This window comes from Aotus nancymaae, unplaced genomic scaffold (assembly GCF_030222135.1).
Source record: "Aotus nancymaae isolate 86718 unplaced genomic scaffold, 86718_ANA_hifiasm-v0.15.2.pri h1tg000036l, whole genome shotgun sequence".
Taxonomy (NCBI): Eukaryota; Metazoa; Chordata; class Mammalia; order Primates; family Aotidae; genus Aotus; species Aotus nancymaae.
The window spans coordinates 38,678,824-38,698,404 of record NW_026988450.1 but is presented as its reverse complement, the minus strand read 5'-3'; the positions used below and the strand labels follow the sequence as shown (position 1 = coordinate 38,698,404).

Genomic DNA, 19,581 nt, shown 5'->3' with positions numbered 1-19,581 from the left:
ACAGGAAGAGAGAGGAGTCACACTCTTCCCTTTCTCCCTTCCCACTCATCAATCTTCCTGCCCCCACCCACCAAAAAAAAAAACCAAAATCAAACACTTATCATCCAAACTCCAAATATAAATCATATCCCCTATGCTGTCATGGAAATATGTAAGCAGGAATTTCCATTTCAATAACTGCATAAAGGATAGAAGCTATTAGTGTGCATATGTATGCACACATGTGCACAATCACACACACACACACACACACAGAGCTAGTGCCTCTGTAGCATCCCGCTGTCTGCGCCTACATCCTATCTCAAGCTGGTGCTAGGATCACCTGTGCTGCACAAAAGAAGAAACTGAACCTCATAAGGCAAAGGTTTCTGAACCAGAGGGAGGAACCTGACCAGCTCCATTCCTTCCTTCCTCCCCTCAACCCTCAAAGGACATCCTCTGAGGAGCATGAGAACTCTTCTTCATTTTCCTTGTTCAGAATACTCTCCACCTAAGCTGGGAAAATACCCCATCCTTCAAGTTCCCTAAATTATTCAGGGACAGAGTCTTGTCCTTCTCTTTGCTTTGAGCAAGAGTATAGGGCCTGCTATACAAAAGTCATTAGTAAGTGTCTGTTAAGTGAATAAATGTATGCTGGTTCTAGATACATATGAATGTACACATACATACATTGAATATGTTTACCATTCATATACATATGAACTTTTATAAAGAAATTCATTCATAATACTAACAAAAATGTTCTCCTGGTAAGTTCCCTCTAAATCTATTTTCCTTCCAGTGCTCTTATTCTCAGTGGTATCATCATCATCCAAACTCTTCACCCCATCTGAAAACACTCTCATTGAAGCAGTAAGGCCTGTTGATCTGATCTTCTAAATGTCTCCTACTTTATTTCCCATCCAATCAATCACATGCTAAAAGAAAAAGCAAATCCTCCTGAATGGCCTTCCTTCCATTGTCCATCTTGTTGTCAATAACCTTTCCAATCAAGTCACATTCTTTGTTCCGCCTTCAATGGAAATCCATACAAAAATACTTCCCATTTCTTTCAGAATTAACATTAACTCCTTATTTTGCTATTTAGAACTTCCCAATTACACTCCAAACCACCTTCCCAAAGTCATTTCCTACTCCTTTCCTCATCTCTAATGACATCAAGTTTTTCATCATTCCTTATGTACTTATGCACCTGCTCTCCATCAAGCCTCCAGCTATGGGCATTCATATGTCCTTTCCCTCCTCTTTCTCCACATCTAGATCTTTAAACTTTTGGCTTAAATTGCATCTTGTTCCTCAACCTGATCACCGACCCTAGGGAGATTTAGTCATTCCTGTCTCTGGATTGCCAATGCACTTGAAATATATTATTTATTACTGCTCAAATTGTAACACATGATAATTATTTAAGTATCATTTTTCTTCATTACATTGTGAGTTATACAAGTGTAGACTGTCTCATTGACTTTTAAAGTATCACAGAGCTTAGCACAGAACCTTGCACACATAGGAGACAAATAAATATGAGAAAAACAAATAAACATACCTTTCTGTGCTTTAATTAGTTGTTTTCCAATTTCTAGTGTCATGAAGGCTGTGCCATTTAGAACTATGTCAGTTATGGTTTTCCAAGCATTAGGAGAAAGTCTTTCAGTAGGAGAAATAAAATTTCCTGCTGCATTGTTGATCACAATCTAATAAATGAACAAGGCAAGTTACAGAAACTTTTAGATAAGGAAAAACATTTTCCCTGCAGCGTTTTTGTTTCTGAAATGTATTAATACAAATAATACAATAAAGTTGAAGTTTGTAGTTACCTACAAAACAATACCATGAGATTTGGTAGTCTGAGTCTGTGAAAATCTCCTTTGTGAGGTACCAAATTTCAGAATCCTAAGCCATCTTTAAATTAGAATAGACTCTCTTGTTAAGAAAATTAAGGCTGTGTACAGTGGCTCATGCTTGTAATCCTAGCACTTTGGGAGGAGTTCAAGACCAGCCTGGGTAACAAAGCGAGACCTCATCTCTACAAACATTTTGTTTTAAAAATTAGCCCAGTGTGGTGGTGCATGCCTGTATTCCCAGCTACTTTGGAGGCTGAGGTGGGAGGATCACTGGAGCCCAGGAGGTCAAGGATCCACTGAGCCGTGATTGTGCCAGTTGCATTCCAACCTGGGTGACAGAGCAAGAACCTGTCTCTAAATAATTAAATAAATAAATAAAAATTTAAAAGTTAAAAAAAAAAAGAAAATACAGATTAAACATATTTACAATGTACTGCATTTGATTTCAAGAAATCTCAAGAAATGCCTTTTTGTTTCTGGTGTCATTTTAGTTTAACTTAACCAGTGCAACTTGTGGTTGATGATCTATTTACCATCGATATAGATTCTGCCTAGTTCTACAGGAGATTCAATGTTTTTGGTCTCTCTGAAAATATCTGTAACATAGAAAAGTGCCCTCTTCGAGACTACTAGAACAAATAGCTTCTTTCCAATAAATGTACCAAGCAACAGCAAAATATTAATGCATATTTCAGGTCTTAAAAGGAGAAATTTTGAATTTCTTATAGTTTTTCATGTTTGTATTGTTCTCCTTCACTGAGGAAGATAATCAAAAGTTACTAAGAGAAGCAAAGAGCTTGAATCATTTAAACTCAATGCTGTACTCTTGGATGACTTCTCTTGTTATTTCATAATCTTATTAAATAAAGTGAAATCAAGTTTGTTTTATGATCAATCATAGATGGATTCTTTAAGTATTCCTGAAGGGAAGTTGTGCAGCAGTCTTCCTACTCTGTTCAATGCTTTAGCAGAGCTGGTATTTTCCTAGGGACAGAAAATAGGTGCCTCTCAACACAGCACTTGCTCATATTGAGGTAAGAGGTGGGCCTCAACTCTGGAGGCAGAGCTCCATCACAGAAGCAAATTAAGGACTAGTTAAACCATGTCCTGGATAAAAAAGCAACCCCTCTTTAGACATACCCACCCACCAATGCACCATGTTTGTTTACCATTGCCATGGCAATGCCAGCAAGTTACTGCCCCTTTCCATGGCAATAAACTGACGAATCAGAAGTTACCAACCCTTTTCTAGAAATTTCTGCATAAACCTAATTAATTTGCATGTAATTAAAAGTGAGTATAAACATGACTATAAAACTGCCTCTCAACTGCTCTGCCCAGCACGTTGACTATGGGGTTGCCCTGCTCTGAAGGAGCAGTCACAGATCCATTCTACTGCTGCTGCTTCAATAAAGCTGTTTTCTACTAGTAGCTCAGCCTTGAATTCTTTCCTGGGTGAAGGCAAGAACCTTCCCAGGCTAAGCCCCAGTTTGGGGCTTCCCTGTCCTACATGTATATCACTATTTTATTTCCTTTGTACATGTTGGTGGGTGTTATCAATATTAAGTGTCTTGCCCTTTGGCTTCATCATCACTACACTTACATTAGGATGACCTGCAACTTTGATCAGTTCTGACACAGTGTTTTGAACCATATCAGGATCCCTTATATCACACTGAATTGCATGAACCTGCAAAATAACAAAAAGAATATGATATTTTCCAGATTTCTTAAACCAAAAGCATGAACAAATTATCTGAAATGTCATAGTTCCTAAATCTAAATTAAATAACTGATTTTTAATGTACCTTATTTCCAGTTTGAGAAGAAATTTCTTCTGCAGTGGCTTTCAAAACATCAATCTTCCTAGAAATAAACACTTTGTATGACTTCATATTATATTTTTCAATTTCATAAGTTGAAGAATACAGAGAACCCATAGTGTAAAGAAAAGCATTTCTGAGAACGTATAGACATTATTTATATACAAAAATCAATGTGAATTTTTTCTAAAAGTCAAATTTAAATCATTTTTCTGTATTTAATACTAATTTATTAGTCACTTTTAAACCACTTAACAATATCTACTCACAAATTTAAATTATTTCCTTAATAAGCCAGCTTTACAAAGAAAATACATTCATGGTATAATGTAAGTAGTTTTTGGACTAAATTTATGGTTTCAAAGAGTCTACATTTATTCACAGTCTCTCATTCTACAAAAAAAGAATAAAAATTATGAATTATTAAAATGAAAATATTTTAAAATGCTTAAAAACATTACAATGTGCCAAGCATGGTGGTTCACATCTGTAATCCCAGCACTTTGGGAGGCTGAGATAGGCAGATCACCTGAGGTCAGGAGTTCGAGACCAGCCTGACCAACATGGAGAAACCCCATCTCTACTAAAAATACAAAAAATTAGTTGGGCATGGTGGCGCATATCTGTAATTCCAGCTACTCGGGAGGCTGAGGCAAGAGAATCACTTAAATCCGGGATGCAGAGGTTGCAGTAAACCAAGATCACACCATTGCACTCCAGCTTGGGTAACAAGAGTGAAAGTCCATCTCAAAAAAAAAAAAAAACACAAAAAATATCACAATGTAAAAACAAAAATGTTCTGGCCAATCTGAAGTTGCAAATGACACAGTGACTGTTGTTTGGATGACTACTTGGCCTACCAAAAATTTTACACCATTCAAAATGATGAAAGGGTGAATTTTTAAACCAATCTCTAAAGTCTCAGACTTACAGTTATAGGGTAACAAAATATGCCTAAGAAGAAGAAATTCCTTCCACCTGGTCTTACCCTTCCTATATTCATCACAGTAAAAGATATTTCGAAATATCTATTTACCTTATAGAAAATGAAAGTACTGGCCAGGCACGGTGGCTCACACATATATAATCCCAGCACTTTGGGAAGCCAAGGTGAGCAGATCACCTGAGGTCAGGAGTTCAAGACCAGCCTGCCCAACATGGCAAAACCTCGTCTATACTAAAAATATAAAAATTAGCCCGGCGTGGTGGCTGGTGCCTGTAATCCAGCTACTCAGGAGGCTGAGGCAAATGAACTGCTTGAACCTGGGAGGTGGAAGTTGCAATGAGCCAAGATCGCGCCACTGCACCCCAGCCTGGGTGACAAGAGCAAAACACTGTCTCAAAAAAAATTAAGGAAAGAAAAGAAAATGAAAGTACTGCATCAATCATCCTGGCATAAGGTTAATTATTAATTAAAGTAGTAATCATAATCATCTCCACTGAAGACAAAGCAACCTTCATGTAGTACTTAAAAAATAATTGCTTTTTTTGAGACAAGGTCTCACTATGCTGCCCAGGCTGGTCTCAAATTCTGGGCCTCAAGCAATCTTCCTGCCTCAGCTTCTCAGCATTACAAGCACACACCATCCCACCTGGCTCCATGTAGTACTTTTTAACTTCATCTTCATGTACAGAAAAAGAAATATTTTACCACCAAATTGGGGAAATTCAAGTAATGAAAATTGTGGATGTTTACCCAAACATCATCAGTTCCACCATTTTCATTGTTTCTTTCATCTCGAACAGTACCTGACTTTTTCTAGAAAGATTTATTTAAATAATTTAAAGAATATTTCTAATATATCACATAAGATTAAGATGCAAATCAAACAACTCTCGGGAATGGTGTTTTCAATACTAGGGCACAAAACAGTTTCTTCAAAAGCGTCACCAATAGACTTGATGTGATGGACTTACCGGCTGGCTATCACGCACTGAGCACCCAGGCTGGACAGAAGAGTCGTCATTCCTTTACCAAGGCCAGTGCCTCCCCCAGTAATGAATGCCACTTTTCCTTGAAAACTATTAGGTGGTAGCATCGCTTTTTGAAGGGGTGAAAAGAATTTAGACTGCAAAGCTTCAGTGTTTTGATATAATATTTTTGTCCCATAACTGAAAAACTAAAAGGGGAAAAATGAATTGAAATTTGCACACATATATTTCCAAAGAACAGATGAATTTTTTAAAACATGCTCTTGAATTTAATAGTAATCAAATTCTTGTATTAACACAAACTCACTGCAAACACATTGGCATTGTACTCAATTATTATTCTTTGCTTTCTGGTTTAAAAAGCACAGGCTCTGGAGCTAGACTATATGTCACAGAACTTTGTCTCAAGCTGTATAACCTTCAGCAGGTTATTTAAACTCTCTGTGCCTCAGTTCCTTCATCTACAAAATAGGGACAATAAAATAAATATGGCATTGTGAGGATTATATGGGTTATTTAACCTCTCTGTGCCTCAGTTCCTTCATCTACAAAATGGGGACAATAAAATAAATTTCTTCATATGGCATTGTGAGAATTATATGAGTTATAAATAAAGTACCTAGAGCAGTGTGTAGCATATAGTAGGCACTATATAAATGCTGTCATTATTATCTGCAGGTGTTTTGCTTAAATTTAATTTTTTAAAAACTAACATAAAGCATTTTTGTCTTTCAACAAGAATAATCTGGATGAAAATCACTTTCCACCTTTGAATCACTGAAGAAAATGGTTAAAAATTATTTATAAGGTTTATTAAATCAAATGCATTTTCCCATGCTGGCTTCTGGCCACAAAACATAAAACAGAATATTTCTGTTATTTACTTTACATGGGGGAAAAATTAATCCATTTCGGGGGTAAAAATATTTGTATTACCCTATTTTATATGTAACAGCTTGTACTCATATTACATGCGAACATTACTGCCATTCACTCACATTAATCATAAAACAAACTTTAGGTATTTAATACAATGAACAATAGGAACTAATATTCATTAAGTAGTTACCACCTGCCAGGATTACATATCAAACTATTTAATCTTCCCAACAACCACAAGAAATAAGTATTATTTTTATCCTATTATACAGAAAGGGCTCAGAGTGATTAAAAAAAATTGCCAAAGTTGCAGAACCAAGGTTCAAACGTAGACTGACAGGCTCCTAAGCCTTCTCTGATAACAAGTTTGCATATTCCTCTGTCTATTCTCTAAGCTCTGCTAAGCTCAATGATCACACCAGGGAGGTTATGTGATATTTCATTAGGTAATGGTGGCAAGATTAAAACTCCACTTAAAACTCCAGAAGCTACCATTTCCTTTCAGAATATTCCTGTGAGCTAAATAGGCCGTCATCAGTTGATTCAGTGTATCTTGAAATTTATCATAAAGAAAGAATAAGAAATGTGGTCAATGATTTAGAACGAGGCTGTTCATCAACTGGAAATTCCACAAGAAAATGTTTATGACGTGATGTTAAATGAAAAAATAAAGAGAGAAACAAATATACAGTATGTTTTTAACTACAAATAAGAATATATGCTTAGAAAAAAAAGACTAGAAGGAAATAACAATAAGTAGTAGATTCGATATTTACCACAGTCCTCAAAACAGCTCAATACGGTAAATTCTATCGTTACTCCTATTTGACAGATGAAAAAAATTATTGAAGCACAGAAAGGTCAAGTAGCTAACTTTTAAAGATAAATAATAATAAGGGATAAAGACTTAAATCCAATATCTGTCTGACTTCAAAGTCCACCCATTACTTTACAGTTATGGCTAAGTGATGAGATTATAGATAATTATTTGGGGATTTTTATGTTTGGTTGGTTTTTAGCACTTTCAATATCTACCCAATACATATGATTAGATTTTGTAAGCAGAAAAAAAAAAGTTATCAAAAGATAAAACTTGAGATCATGTATAAAATAACTGAAGATAAATTTGTAAATCTTGTTATGTTCCATGCCAGTCATCATATTTATTTTAGCTTCATGTTGACAAAGCATTTTCTTTTCATATCCTTTTGCCAAAGCATAGTAATCCAAGTAACTCTACAATAATCTTTTTCTACATCAGTGGCAGTTTTCTTTAAGGCTGCAACCTGCCTTCAGAACTATTACATTAAGATGATGAACCAAGAAGTTTACTCAAGTAGAATGGTAATAATAATGAAAAAAACGTATTCTAATTTTCTAAAGGCTTTACCACAATTTTTAACTTTTTAATGTTAATGTGTATAGGGAATTTAACATGGGACTTCATGAAAATAATTAAACAAGATATTTGCATACAAACTTTCTTTTTAAATTTATTTTAAAACATTTCCTCAACCTCCTAACCAGTAGAGAAAAGGATATAAAGGTAAAAATGTCACATGTGATTCCTAGTGTCTATAATGTAACAAGTTATCATGTGGCACTGTTTTATTTATCTTGTTTGATCTGATCAATACTGACCTTTTGATTCCACTTCCCCACCAAACCAAAGTGAAGAAATTGATATGCTATTTTAATTCACATTACCCTCTGACAATACACAGCATATGTGTTAATATAAATTCAAGCCATCTTCTCTCCCTAAAAGGAAGATTTCATTTCAACATTAAGACCCATCAAGAAGATCAGACCTCACAGGATCACATCATATTCCATCCCCTGTTTCTACAAAGAAGCATCCTTAATAACATGAAACAGTATTTTGGCTGGGTTTTTTTTAAATTATAAAAAGTAGACACAAAACAGGCTTTTAAAGATTTTCAAGTCTTGTTTTGTGGTTTTTAGAGACATAAGTTGTTTTCAAAAATATAAATAACACCTTTCATATCAAGACTGAATTCTCTGGAGATGTTTAATGACCTAAAATTCTTAAAACTTTCTAGTCTTCCAACTTTGACAATATAGAATTATTTTTTAGTTACAAGCTCTAAATCTCTCCCTCAAAAAATTAGCTATCACCCACCTTCCTCACCATACTCATCATTCTCCTACATCATATAAACAATAGCTTCCTCCTTCATGTATTCCAAAATTACAGCATCTAAACTAATGCGACATGATCACACTTTTAATCTTCAAAATGACAATTCTGAGAGTCTTGACACTGCACCTTCCCCTCAAGGATAAGGACTATGTATCAATGAGATACATACCTAAATTACTTAAGTATATTGTGGCTAGTCTAAAATGTCTAGGGTAAATATCTCAAATAGAGGTAGATTAGTGATTCTAGGCCAAATATGTTTTGTCATCCTGCCCAATGTTTTTAAAACTTGAGCCAACATTTGGTTGGCCAGACTCCAATTCCATTGGAAAATGCATGGATACAGACATGTAGAATCTTACGTGAATATATGATTGAAATCCAGCTCTTTGCCACTGTTTTTAAAAAATTGGTCATTTCCAGTGACCCTAAATTATGACATCTTAAAAGTTAGAATAAGCCCAAGAATAGAAAATCTAAATCATCAGGCTGGGCACAGTAGCTCATGCCTGTAATCTCTGCACTTTAGGAGGTGAGGCGAGTGGATCACCTGAGATTAGGAGTTCTAGGTGGGATATTCTACTGGATGTTCCAGTGCAGAAAAGGATAGCCTTGCAAAATGAAGAACTGTCTCACCCCAAATGCCAATTGTTGCCCTGCGGACATTAAAATAACTGAGTAACACACCCAAGGCTTGCCACAGGCCTTGTTAACTCATGCTCCATGACTGTGTGGATTGCTTAAGCACATCTGCCTGCTCCTTAACTTACAGCAGGGCACTGAACAGAGGCCACTGATATTCTCAGCTTCTGCAGAGCACAGATCTTGTTGCCACAGCAACTTGAAAGTAAGGCTGAACAAATATAAAAGAAAGTGCCTAGCTGGACTCCAAGCTCCAATGGCCAGGCTGAATTATGCAGTTGCCAGGAGCAGACAGAAATTACATTTTTAAGTAATGATACATTTTATAGCAGTGAACGTGAGTCCTTGAAAATGTAGGTGCTCTGTGCTATAGGGTGTACATCCATTTTATTACAGTACTTATCTGTCTTCAGTTAGATGCAGACTGAACAGATGTCTCCCCAATACTACAAAATAAAAAGAGATGAAATCACAGAGCTAAGAGGCAATTTGATGGTTTCAGCTACGGTCTTCAGTCCTGCCTGCCTCTGATTTGAGTCATCTCTTATTGATCCTCTATTCATGTTAACCAAAACTATAATAACAATCTTTTTTAAACCAAAAGTTAGAATCTCTGCTCTTGCAAAGGGTTTTGAGAATTTGCTTACATAAAAAAGTATTAGGGATAAATATGACATTATGATGGATATAGAGTTCATTCATTTATTCATTTTAAGCAAGTGTTTTTTGAGCATCTATTATGCCCCAGGCATTGTTCTAGACATGGCTGCACAGCAATTGAAAAAAAAAAAAGACACAATATTCTACCCTCAGCAAGATTATCCTTGGAGGAATGAGGGACACAGAAGTTAAGTTAAATGTGTAGTATGTTGAAAGCTAATATGTAGTGTAGGGAAAATAAGAGAATAGGGGTAGAGCATTGCTACTTTAAATAGAGTTGTCAGCAAAGGCCTCATTGAGAAGGTGACATTGGAGCAAAGACCTGAAGGAGGAGAATGAATCATAGGGTTTTAGGCAAAAAGGAATGGGAGCAAAGTCCCTAAACGGGGGCATGCTTGTGGATGAGGGAATAGTCAGGAAGCCAGTGTGGCTGGAGAAGGAGAAGAGATCAGTGAGGTAAATGGGACTGGACCATGCAGGCCGAGTCAGCCACTATGCAGACTCAGGCTTTTACTCTAAGTCAAGTGGGAAATATCTGCTAAGTTTTGAGCAGAGAATGGACATGATCTATCTTAAGTTTTTAGGAGGATCTGGCTGCCACGGAGTAGAGGGCAAGGTTGTAAGCAGAGAGACTATTAGGACACTTGTGTAACAGGCCAGGCAAGATATGATGATGGCTTAGACCAGGAGGCTATCACGTGAAGTGGTGGGAAGTTAGCAAATAAAACTACTTGCAAGAGCAAAGGTCCCAGAAAATGAGGACATAATGAGTTACCAATGTAAGTCATATTGCCCGGTCCAATTATTTCTTGTTTTTTCTAAATATTTTATTCATATATAACATTTTTACCTATATATGGGGTACATGTGATATTTTGTTCCATGCACAGAATGTATAATGATCAAGTCAGGGTATTTAGGATATCCACTAGCTCCATGATTTCTTCTTGCCTCATGCTCAACAACATGACCTTCGGCTTTTGTTCTTGATCTATTTCATCACACTTTTGCCTATTTCATTAAAAGCATATAAACAGGTCTCGTGTTTACTGAAAAGAACTGAGAGATATTTTTCCATCTCTCTCACCTTTACCTCAATATCCCTGTTCCATCTGCACTGCCTTTGAGTTCTAGAAAAATTACGATTTCACTTTGAGCCAGAAAAAAAGGAAATAGACCCATCAGACACAAGTCATGAGTCTAGGTGAGAGATACTGAGGGCAGCAGAAATTAAGAGGAGACAACATATTCCACACATATTTAACATGTAAATTAGCCTAAATTCAGAAGCCAACCAGCCAGATGTGGTAAGGCGAGGGCTGCAGAAGGTAACTGAATTTTCTAGTTTTAAGTGGCTGCATGCAGAGTGATGCTGTAACTGAAATGACTGGATTGGCCTGAGAAGACAAAGTTGGAGCATTGAGGATAATGAGTTCTGCATTAGAAACGCTGCACCTCGGACGCTTCTGGAATGGTCAGGTAGAGACATCTAAGCTGCAGTAGGAAATATGGTTTTGAAGCATAGAGAATAAATCAGGGCTAAAGGTAAATGGCAACATCATTTCATCATTCCAGCAATTATGAAAGCCTACAGTTCTATCACTGTTTTTATGGCACAATGCAGTGTGAGTGTTTCCAGACTAGAAGGGATCAAAGCACAGTTGGCCTCTTCTTCTAGACTTACTTATAATTACCCTGACACTTGGATCTCAGAGTGATTTATCAACTTAGGAAGAGAAGAGCGCAGGACAGCTGAGAATGCTGATCATTTTCTACCTAGAATTTTCTGCAAAACCTAAAAGTTGCTAAACATCAATGGCATGCTTTCTACTATGGGCTGTAAAAAACTCTGGCTACCTTTAAAATTCACTCCTTTTGATGTGATTATGATAGCCTTTAGGAGATATCTGAGATCTAGATTTTTTTGTAATATTATAAAGTTCTTCTTGTAGTTTGGGGAGAAAGTTTGTTCTGAAATTTCTTCAGATGCATACTTAAGCTCCAAGGCCAGGATTCATCCACTAATGCCACCCCTCCCCTATCCCCTGTCCTGCCCCACCTCGGTGACTCCCTCCTCCTCTTCACCTGATACATCCTATCCATCTGCAAGCCCCATGCCCTTTACCTCCCCAGTGTCCTTCTCTCTATCCACCACCCGATTTCAAACCCCAATCTCACAACATTCACAAACACTGAGGGCCTACTCTGTGTCATCTTTTAACTGATCTCCAGAGGACTGCCAACGGGATCATGCTGCTTCTCTCCTTAGGAACTTCTAAAGGCTCCTGGGAGCTGCACAACATCCAGATTCCTTCGCTCCCCACAGCACATGCCTTCATGACTTAGCTCCTGCCCCTCTCTCCTGCCTCATCTCCCCTGAAATTTACACTCAGGAAAACAAGGTACTCAGGGTTCCCCAAACACAAACTCTTTCCTTCTTCCCTGACTTTTCACAAGTTGCTCCCTAGCCTTCATCATTCAAGCACAGCTGTGAGAGCTCTGGTGCCTTCCCTAACACTCCCAGGCAGAATTCACATACTCACCTCCAACTCCGCAGCTTAATTATCCATATACCACTTGAGGAGTCCCAGACCCTACTGACATTTCAAGACTAATGTCACTTACTCCTCTTTTCCCTCCTGCCCCCACTTAATGTCATCACTCAAGAGAGTGGCATTGTCCTTAGCTCAGGGGCCAAACACAGAAATCTGGACTTTGTCTTATCCCCACACATTCAAACCAAGCCCAGTTCATTTCAGTCCCCAATAGCTCTAATGCCACCCTCAGTTCAGACCCTCATTACTGGTGCTTTGACATTTGGTCTCCCTACTTCCAGTCTTTACCTGATGATATCACATTTCCGGTCACAATTTGGATGGCAACATCTCACCTGACCACAGCCCCATCTCCCATCCTCACTACCAACCGATTACCAAGGCCTCTGATTTTACCTCCTAAATATCACTCGACACCCAAAGCATGCCCTCGTTGAGGCTACCATCACCGCTTAACAGAAGAGAGGATTACCCAGGGTTTGGCCATTTGTCTCCACTCTCTTCCCCACTCCCACCCCTCAGGAGAAAGTTCTAACTCCTTTACGCAGCCCATAGGCTGCTCACTAACCAGTCTCTTATGCCTCCTCATTCTCTATGATGGGCCTTCCCATAGGCTACTCTCCTGTCTAAAACATTCTTACATCTCTCCCTTTGGCTAACTCCGACTCAACTTTCAGGTCTCAGCTTTGATATATACCAAACAACAACAACAATGCTCTCATAAAACTGGACATACTTCCCCCATGAGCAGGAGATGCTTCTTCCCCAGTCCGGACCTCTCCCTGCTGTGAGAAGCTCAGATGGCACAACTCAAGGCTTCTTTCTGTCCCCTTAGTCAACTCACTAAGGATGTTTGGATGTTTGTCCCTTGAAACCTCATGTTGAAATGTGATCCCCTTGGAGGTGGCGACTAATGAGAGGTGCTTGGGTTATGGGGGCAGATCCCTCACAAATGTCGTAGTGCCATCCTCATCCTAGCAGTGGCAAGTGAGTTTGCACTCTGTTAATTTTGACTAAAGCAGGGTGTGAAAGAACCTGGCACCTCCCAACACTCTCTCACTTCCTCTCTTGCTGGCACTTCCCAACACCTCCTCACTTCCATCTCTGCAAACACCGGTTCCCCTTCCCCTTCTGCCACAAGAACAAACAGCCCTAGGTCATCACCAGATGCAGATGCCCAGTTTTGAACTTATCCAGGAATCAGAATCATGAGCCAAATAAATCATTTTTTTTATAAATTACCTAGCCTCAGGTATTCCTTTATAGCAACACAAAGTAAGGTACAATCTGTCCCTGCAGAGACAGTTGATATGACTGGCAAATTTTGACAGAATCATTGAGTATGAACAATCCTCCTTGGTCTTCTTCCTCTTGGGAGCTAGCTGCTTTCAGAGGACAATGTTCCACCCTCCTCCAGAATTAGGTAAGTCTGTCTACTTCGGAAAATCCAGCTGACGGGCCCAGCTGCCTCTCACAAACCACAGTAAAAGTGATACTTTGGCTTCCATCTTCACTCGTTTTTCAGAATGGAAAAAACAGATGCTATTTATCTTTATTTTGGATCCCCTCCAAAAGCAAGAAGACCCAATCTAACAATGCAGCACATCATACCATAATGCCACTGGACTCTAAGCTTCTTGACAGAAGGAATCAGCTCTTCTTCTCACCCTCATATCCCTAGTAAGGTGCCTAGCAAATAGTAAATGCTCAATTTGCTACATAAGAGAAGCCCACCATGCCCCGGACCCCAGCAACCTGACTAATCTCATCTCTACATGCTTCTCTCTGTTCCCATACTTCACCAACTCCACAATTCCAAACCACTTGAATTTTCATAAATAAGCCACTCCTTCACTTCTTGATACATGCTATTCCTTAGGTCTAGATTGCCATTGGGACCACAGAAATTCCAACTCCTGGTTTCACAGTAAGCTCCTGGGGCCACCTCCTCCATGAAGCCCTCCCTGCCTCCTCTAAGTACACACAGTTTTGGTCATATATGCATTATAATACACATCTGCATCTTCACAGTCTATTGATGTCTGCTGGTGACTCACTAGACTATCATTTCTCAGATTTTTTTGAACATGAGCCATAGTGAGAAATTTGCTTTATATAGCAACATACGCATGTTCATAGCAACACAGTACACATGTTCCTTCGTGTAACAGATATTTGTTCCATGTTTACTCTATGCCAAGCACTGTCCTAGATATAAACAGTGAACAAACCAGGTGAAAATCTTTGCCTGCATACAGCCTATATTCTAGAATTTTACACTGGATAAAGAAATACTTAGGTTTCCAGATTAAAAGAAAATAATAAAGAAAACATATCTAGCTGGTTTTATACTGCTCTAAGACAATATTCATCATGAGAAAACAATGAAACAATGTTGACTACACTCTAAAGGAAAATGTGACATCCAAGTAAAATCATGCCTATCCATCCTTTCACCAGAACAGACGCCTGGAATGATGTTCCCCAAATGTTAACCCTAGTTATTTTTGTGTGGCCAGTTTGAGGTCATTTGTTACTGTTTTTTTAACTGTGTTGCTGAATTAATATTGGTCAGGAATCATTTTGCTAAAAATAGTTAATTTTACTCTTGATAAAAACAAAAGGAAAAGAAAAATGGCAGTGTGCATGATAGTAATCAAAGAATGAATCTAAAAAAACAAAGTATTTTTTTTAAAGTTTCACAGAAAACAACCTTACTATATGAGATGAATTTAGATACATCCTATTCTATTCCCATTTATTTTTTTTAAATCTACTTTGTTCCACTAAATTGATTTCAAGGCCTACTTATTGGTTATAATTTATGGCTTTAAAAACATATATGAGACTATTAGTGCATTAAAGGTAGGAATCTTGCAACCACAAATTGCCAAAAATGCCCAACACTTAGTAGGTACTTAATTAATTAGCGTTTCCTCATAAGCAACTGAATGACTGAACGTTTTCCTCCATAGAACTGAGAGCAACTTGAGAGCAGTTGAGAGCAGGGCTTATATTTTTTTTTAATCTTGAGTCCCAGGGCATAGCACAGGGCCAGACACAAAGCTAGTCCTCAATAAATATCTATTCAATTGAACTGGGGCCTACTAGCCAGCAGCACAATTTAATACAGCACTTCACAAATAGGTTTTATGACAAATGAAACATTTGCCTTGGTTCTTGGTAACAAAAATATTCAAATTAGGGGTTTTAATTATAACAACTTGTATTTGCCCACAAAAACATGATGTTCCCTGGAACAATCATCCACTTCACAGATACAAAGACTTTTCTTCTCCCAGGAATTCAAACTTGAGGCTACATGTGCTAGGAAGGGGAAAAATAACACTATCAGGTGGGCCTCTCATGCCTCCCAACCCCAAACCTCAAAACTTCCACTTTTTTCTTCAGCAAAGGAATTCCAAAATTGTCAGATTACAATTAATTTTTAAACAAGTTCATTTTCTCCCTTTCAAATGGTATTGCCTAATGGTGTCAGAAGAACTGGGATAAGGTCTGTGTGACCTTATTACTAAGATCCTAATGATGTGTGTTAAAAAATAAAACTTCAGGCCGGGCGTGGTGGCTCACACCTGTAATCCAAGCACTTTGGAGGCCAAAGTGGGTGGATCACCTGAGGTCGGGAGTTCAAGACCAGCCTGACCAACATGGTGAAACCCCATCTTTAAAAAAATAAATAAATAAAATAAAATCTCTGAAGGCATCACAGAGCTGTTGTAGATTTCAAATGAGAAATGTCTCTGAGAAAGAATCAGAATATATAGGCTTCCTTTACGATGACCTATAACCCAGTTTTCACAGGAAGAGGGAAAAAAATCAGCAAAACTCTAACCCTGAACAGATCTCACTTTTTAAAAAAAGATCTCTTACTTGAGGGAACCACCATACTAATTCTTTGTGTTCATATTTGGAACTACTGCTGCTCATATTTTTTAAAAAAGAACACTGTGGCTGCCCATTTTATCAAATCAAAAGAAGTTTTTTCACAATGGACATTATAATTTTTCTACCTGGCTAAAGAAAATCTGCTTTTTAGTTTATTACGATTTTGTAATTTAGTTGTGGGAGGGCCTATCCTGGATAGTATTGCTTCTTTTTTGTTTTGGTTTCTCTTTCTTCTTCCTAGCTCTTTTCACTTGCAGTATTTTATTTCCATTATGGGTGTAACGGGGAGATGGTGACAGAAGTGTGGGCGAGAGAGAAGTGGAACCAGCGTGAGACTTACCTCTCACAGCTACACATCTGGGAGGGGGAGTCTATAAACAGCCGAGGTTTTGTTTTTGTTTCATTTTTATTGAGAATTTGTTTGTATTAGTGTTTAATTCCGTAACTAACACATAGATTGGCTTTCCTCATAACGAAGGACGTCAAAGGCTAGTGCTCGCTCGGCCAGGTCCCTCTCTCACTCCTCAAGGATCGGACGTGCGCTGTATCCTTCCCTACCTCTTTCTACCTATTTATGCACAAGTTGGAAACTTGCAGAACTGAAAACTTCGAAAATCACGTGTCTCCCCTATCTCCCTACACACACCAGGGCTTCATCTGACGGCCGAATATGACCGGGGCCCGGTGCTCACTCCCGGCGTTGCCCTTCGCCCCGGGGCCTGGTGGTCCTCTCTGCGCCCCCAAACGCCCTGTCCTCGCTCCCTGAGCCCCTGGGATGCCGGGTCCTCTCTTTGTACCCCAGGACCTCCTGCCCTTTCTCTTGCGCTCCGAGACGTCCTCTCTCCCCGCGCCCTGGGTCGCTCTGTGCTCTCTCAGCGCTCCAGGACGCCCTGTCCTCCCTCTTCGCGCCCCGGGACGCCCTGTCCTCGCTCCCCGTACCCCCGGCCGCCTTACCCGCCGCGGAGCGAGGCCACAGGGCAGCCAGGACCCCCGAGCAAAGAAAACCCTGGCCAGCAGCGTCATGTCGCGTCTCCGGAACTCGGGCCGGAAGGCGGCGGCAGCGATGGGGCGCAGGGGGCGGGCCAGAAATAACAAAGTTCTCGGGACTGGGCGCGCTCCCTGAGCCGTCAGGGCCTAGGACGGGGACGCCCGCGGCCCTGACCTTCAGGTTTGCGCCGAGGGCACCGCCTAGCTCGGCCTCGCCAGTGCTCTTTCCAGCTCTCTGGGCCAGGAGTGCTTTATAGGGCAGAGAATGGAGGTTGCTGTGCCCTTGAGCGGGTGGACGAACCCCTGCGCCCTGCAAAGGTTTGCAGATTGCAGCTGCGCGCCCCACACACTGCCCACCAAGGGCGAAAACCTTTTTCAGTAGTATGTGTTTATCCCTTAAGTGCGTGTTGAAGTGCTGGGTCCGGGTGGCACTAATTTACATATTACCCGAATAATAATATGTTGGATGTAAAACGCGGCCTCAGTTTCTGTAAGACCAAGAGGCTGAAAAACACCCAGGGCAGCTTCCGGCGCTTTGACTTTTCGCAGGACGCACCGCCCCCTGTCGCTGACATGCGGCGTGGCTCCGACCGCCCAGCCTTGGCTTTTTTCTCGAAGTTACTCACATGTTAAAAGCAAACGCAGACTCTGTACATCACTCTCCATCCTAGTGTAATATACCTGTTGACACAATGCATTAGTTCAGATCACATTTTTGTTTCCTCACTCGTAAAATGTAAATATTCATACCTAATTCAGGATTTTAGATAAAAGAATATGGGTATGACGCCCCAGGCTCAGGCTGATGGTGGATGATATCAAGCGTTTACTATGTACCGGGCATTTTCCAAATGCTGAGAAAGAAAGCACACCTTGATATTCAGAACCTGGCCCGGGACTCACACCTAGGGCATGCTAATCTCCTTTTAAACTTTAAAACCATCACATAGAATACCAATTCAGACAAGGTTGCTCTGCCATCACAATAAAGTGAGGCAAAGCAAGTCAACTTCATAGTTCTAAGCATCAACGAAAACAGCTCATGGTGCCACCCACAAAACACCAAACACAATGGCTCTCAGCCAAAATGAGTTGCTGTTTCTCTTTCAATTACAATTTAAACCTCATTCTAGTCTCCCCTACCTATAGACTTAATCTCCCTTCACTATAAATAAGATTTACTAGGATTCTCACAGAATTGACTGCGCTTTCTGACAATATCCATTCTAGAGTGAACTCCAACTTCCTTAGACCATCTCCTGAATCAAAGTCCAAACCCTGTAAGAAGTTCCTTTTTATGTTTGTTGGCTGCACAAATGTCTTCTTTTGAGAACTGTCTGTTCATATCCTTTGCCCATTTTTTGATGGGGTTGTTTGGTTTTTTATTGCAAATTTGTTTTAGTTCTTTGTAGATTCTGGATATTAGCCCTTTTTCAGATGGGTAGATTGCAAAATTTTTTTCCTATTCTGTTGGTTGCCGGTTCATTCTAATGATAGTTTCTTTTGCTGTGCAGAAGCTCTTAAGTTTAATTAAATCCCATTTGTCTATTTTGGCTTTTGTTGCGATTGTTTTTGGTGTTTTAGTCATGAAGACCTTGCCCATGCCAATGTCCTGAATGGTACTGCCTGGGTTTTCTTCTAGGATTAAAAAAAGGATGAATTCATGTTCTTTGCAGGGACATGGATAAAGCTGGAAACCATCGTTCTCAACAAACTGACACAAGAACAGGAAACCAAACATGGCATGTTCTCACTCATAAGTGGGTGTTGAACAATGAGAACACATGGACACAGGGAGCGGAACATCACACACCAGGGCCTGTCAGGTGGTGGGGTACTGAGGGAGGGGGAGCAGGGGGTGGTAGGATAGGGGAGGGATAGCATTAGGAGAAATACCTAATGTAGATCACGGTGTGATGGATGCAGCAAACCACCATGGGATGTGTATACCTATGTAACACACCTGCATGTTCTGCACATGTATCCCAGAACTTAAAGTATAATAAAAATAAATAAATAAATAAAAAGTTCTTTCTAACACCCTCTTACTGAGACACCCTATAATTTTTCATGGCGTGTATCCTTCACTGCAAAAAATAATAAACCCAACTGGTTCAACTGCAGGTTTGTCCCTGGTGATCTTTGGCTGGAAGGCCTTGACCATGCCCTGATAGCAGTGTTAATTCGTT

The 19,581-nt window shown here is 39.5% G+C and overlaps 1 protein-coding gene across 1 annotated transcript in view; it reads right to left on the bottom strand.

The window, feature by feature from the left end:
• Positions 1 to 17,466, bottom strand: part of DECR1 (2,4-dienoyl-CoA reductase 1) — a 41,940-nt gene extending 24,474 nt beyond the window's left edge. The window contains exons 1-5 of the mRNA XM_012465092.2: positions 17,360 to 17,466; positions 5,585 to 5,787; positions 3,653 to 3,710; positions 3,448 to 3,534; positions 1,547 to 1,694 (exon numbers count right to left, since the gene is read on the bottom strand). Of these exons, the coding sequence (XP_012320515.2) occupies positions 1,547 to 1,694; positions 3,448 to 3,534; positions 3,653 to 3,710; positions 5,585 to 5,787; positions 17,360 to 17,428 (565 nt within the window). The 5' untranslated portion in view covers positions 17,429 to 17,466. The remainder of the gene's footprint in view (positions 1 to 1,546; positions 1,695 to 3,447; positions 3,535 to 3,652; positions 3,711 to 5,584; positions 5,788 to 17,359) is intronic.
• Positions 17,467 to 19,581: the final 2,115 nt, after the last annotated feature.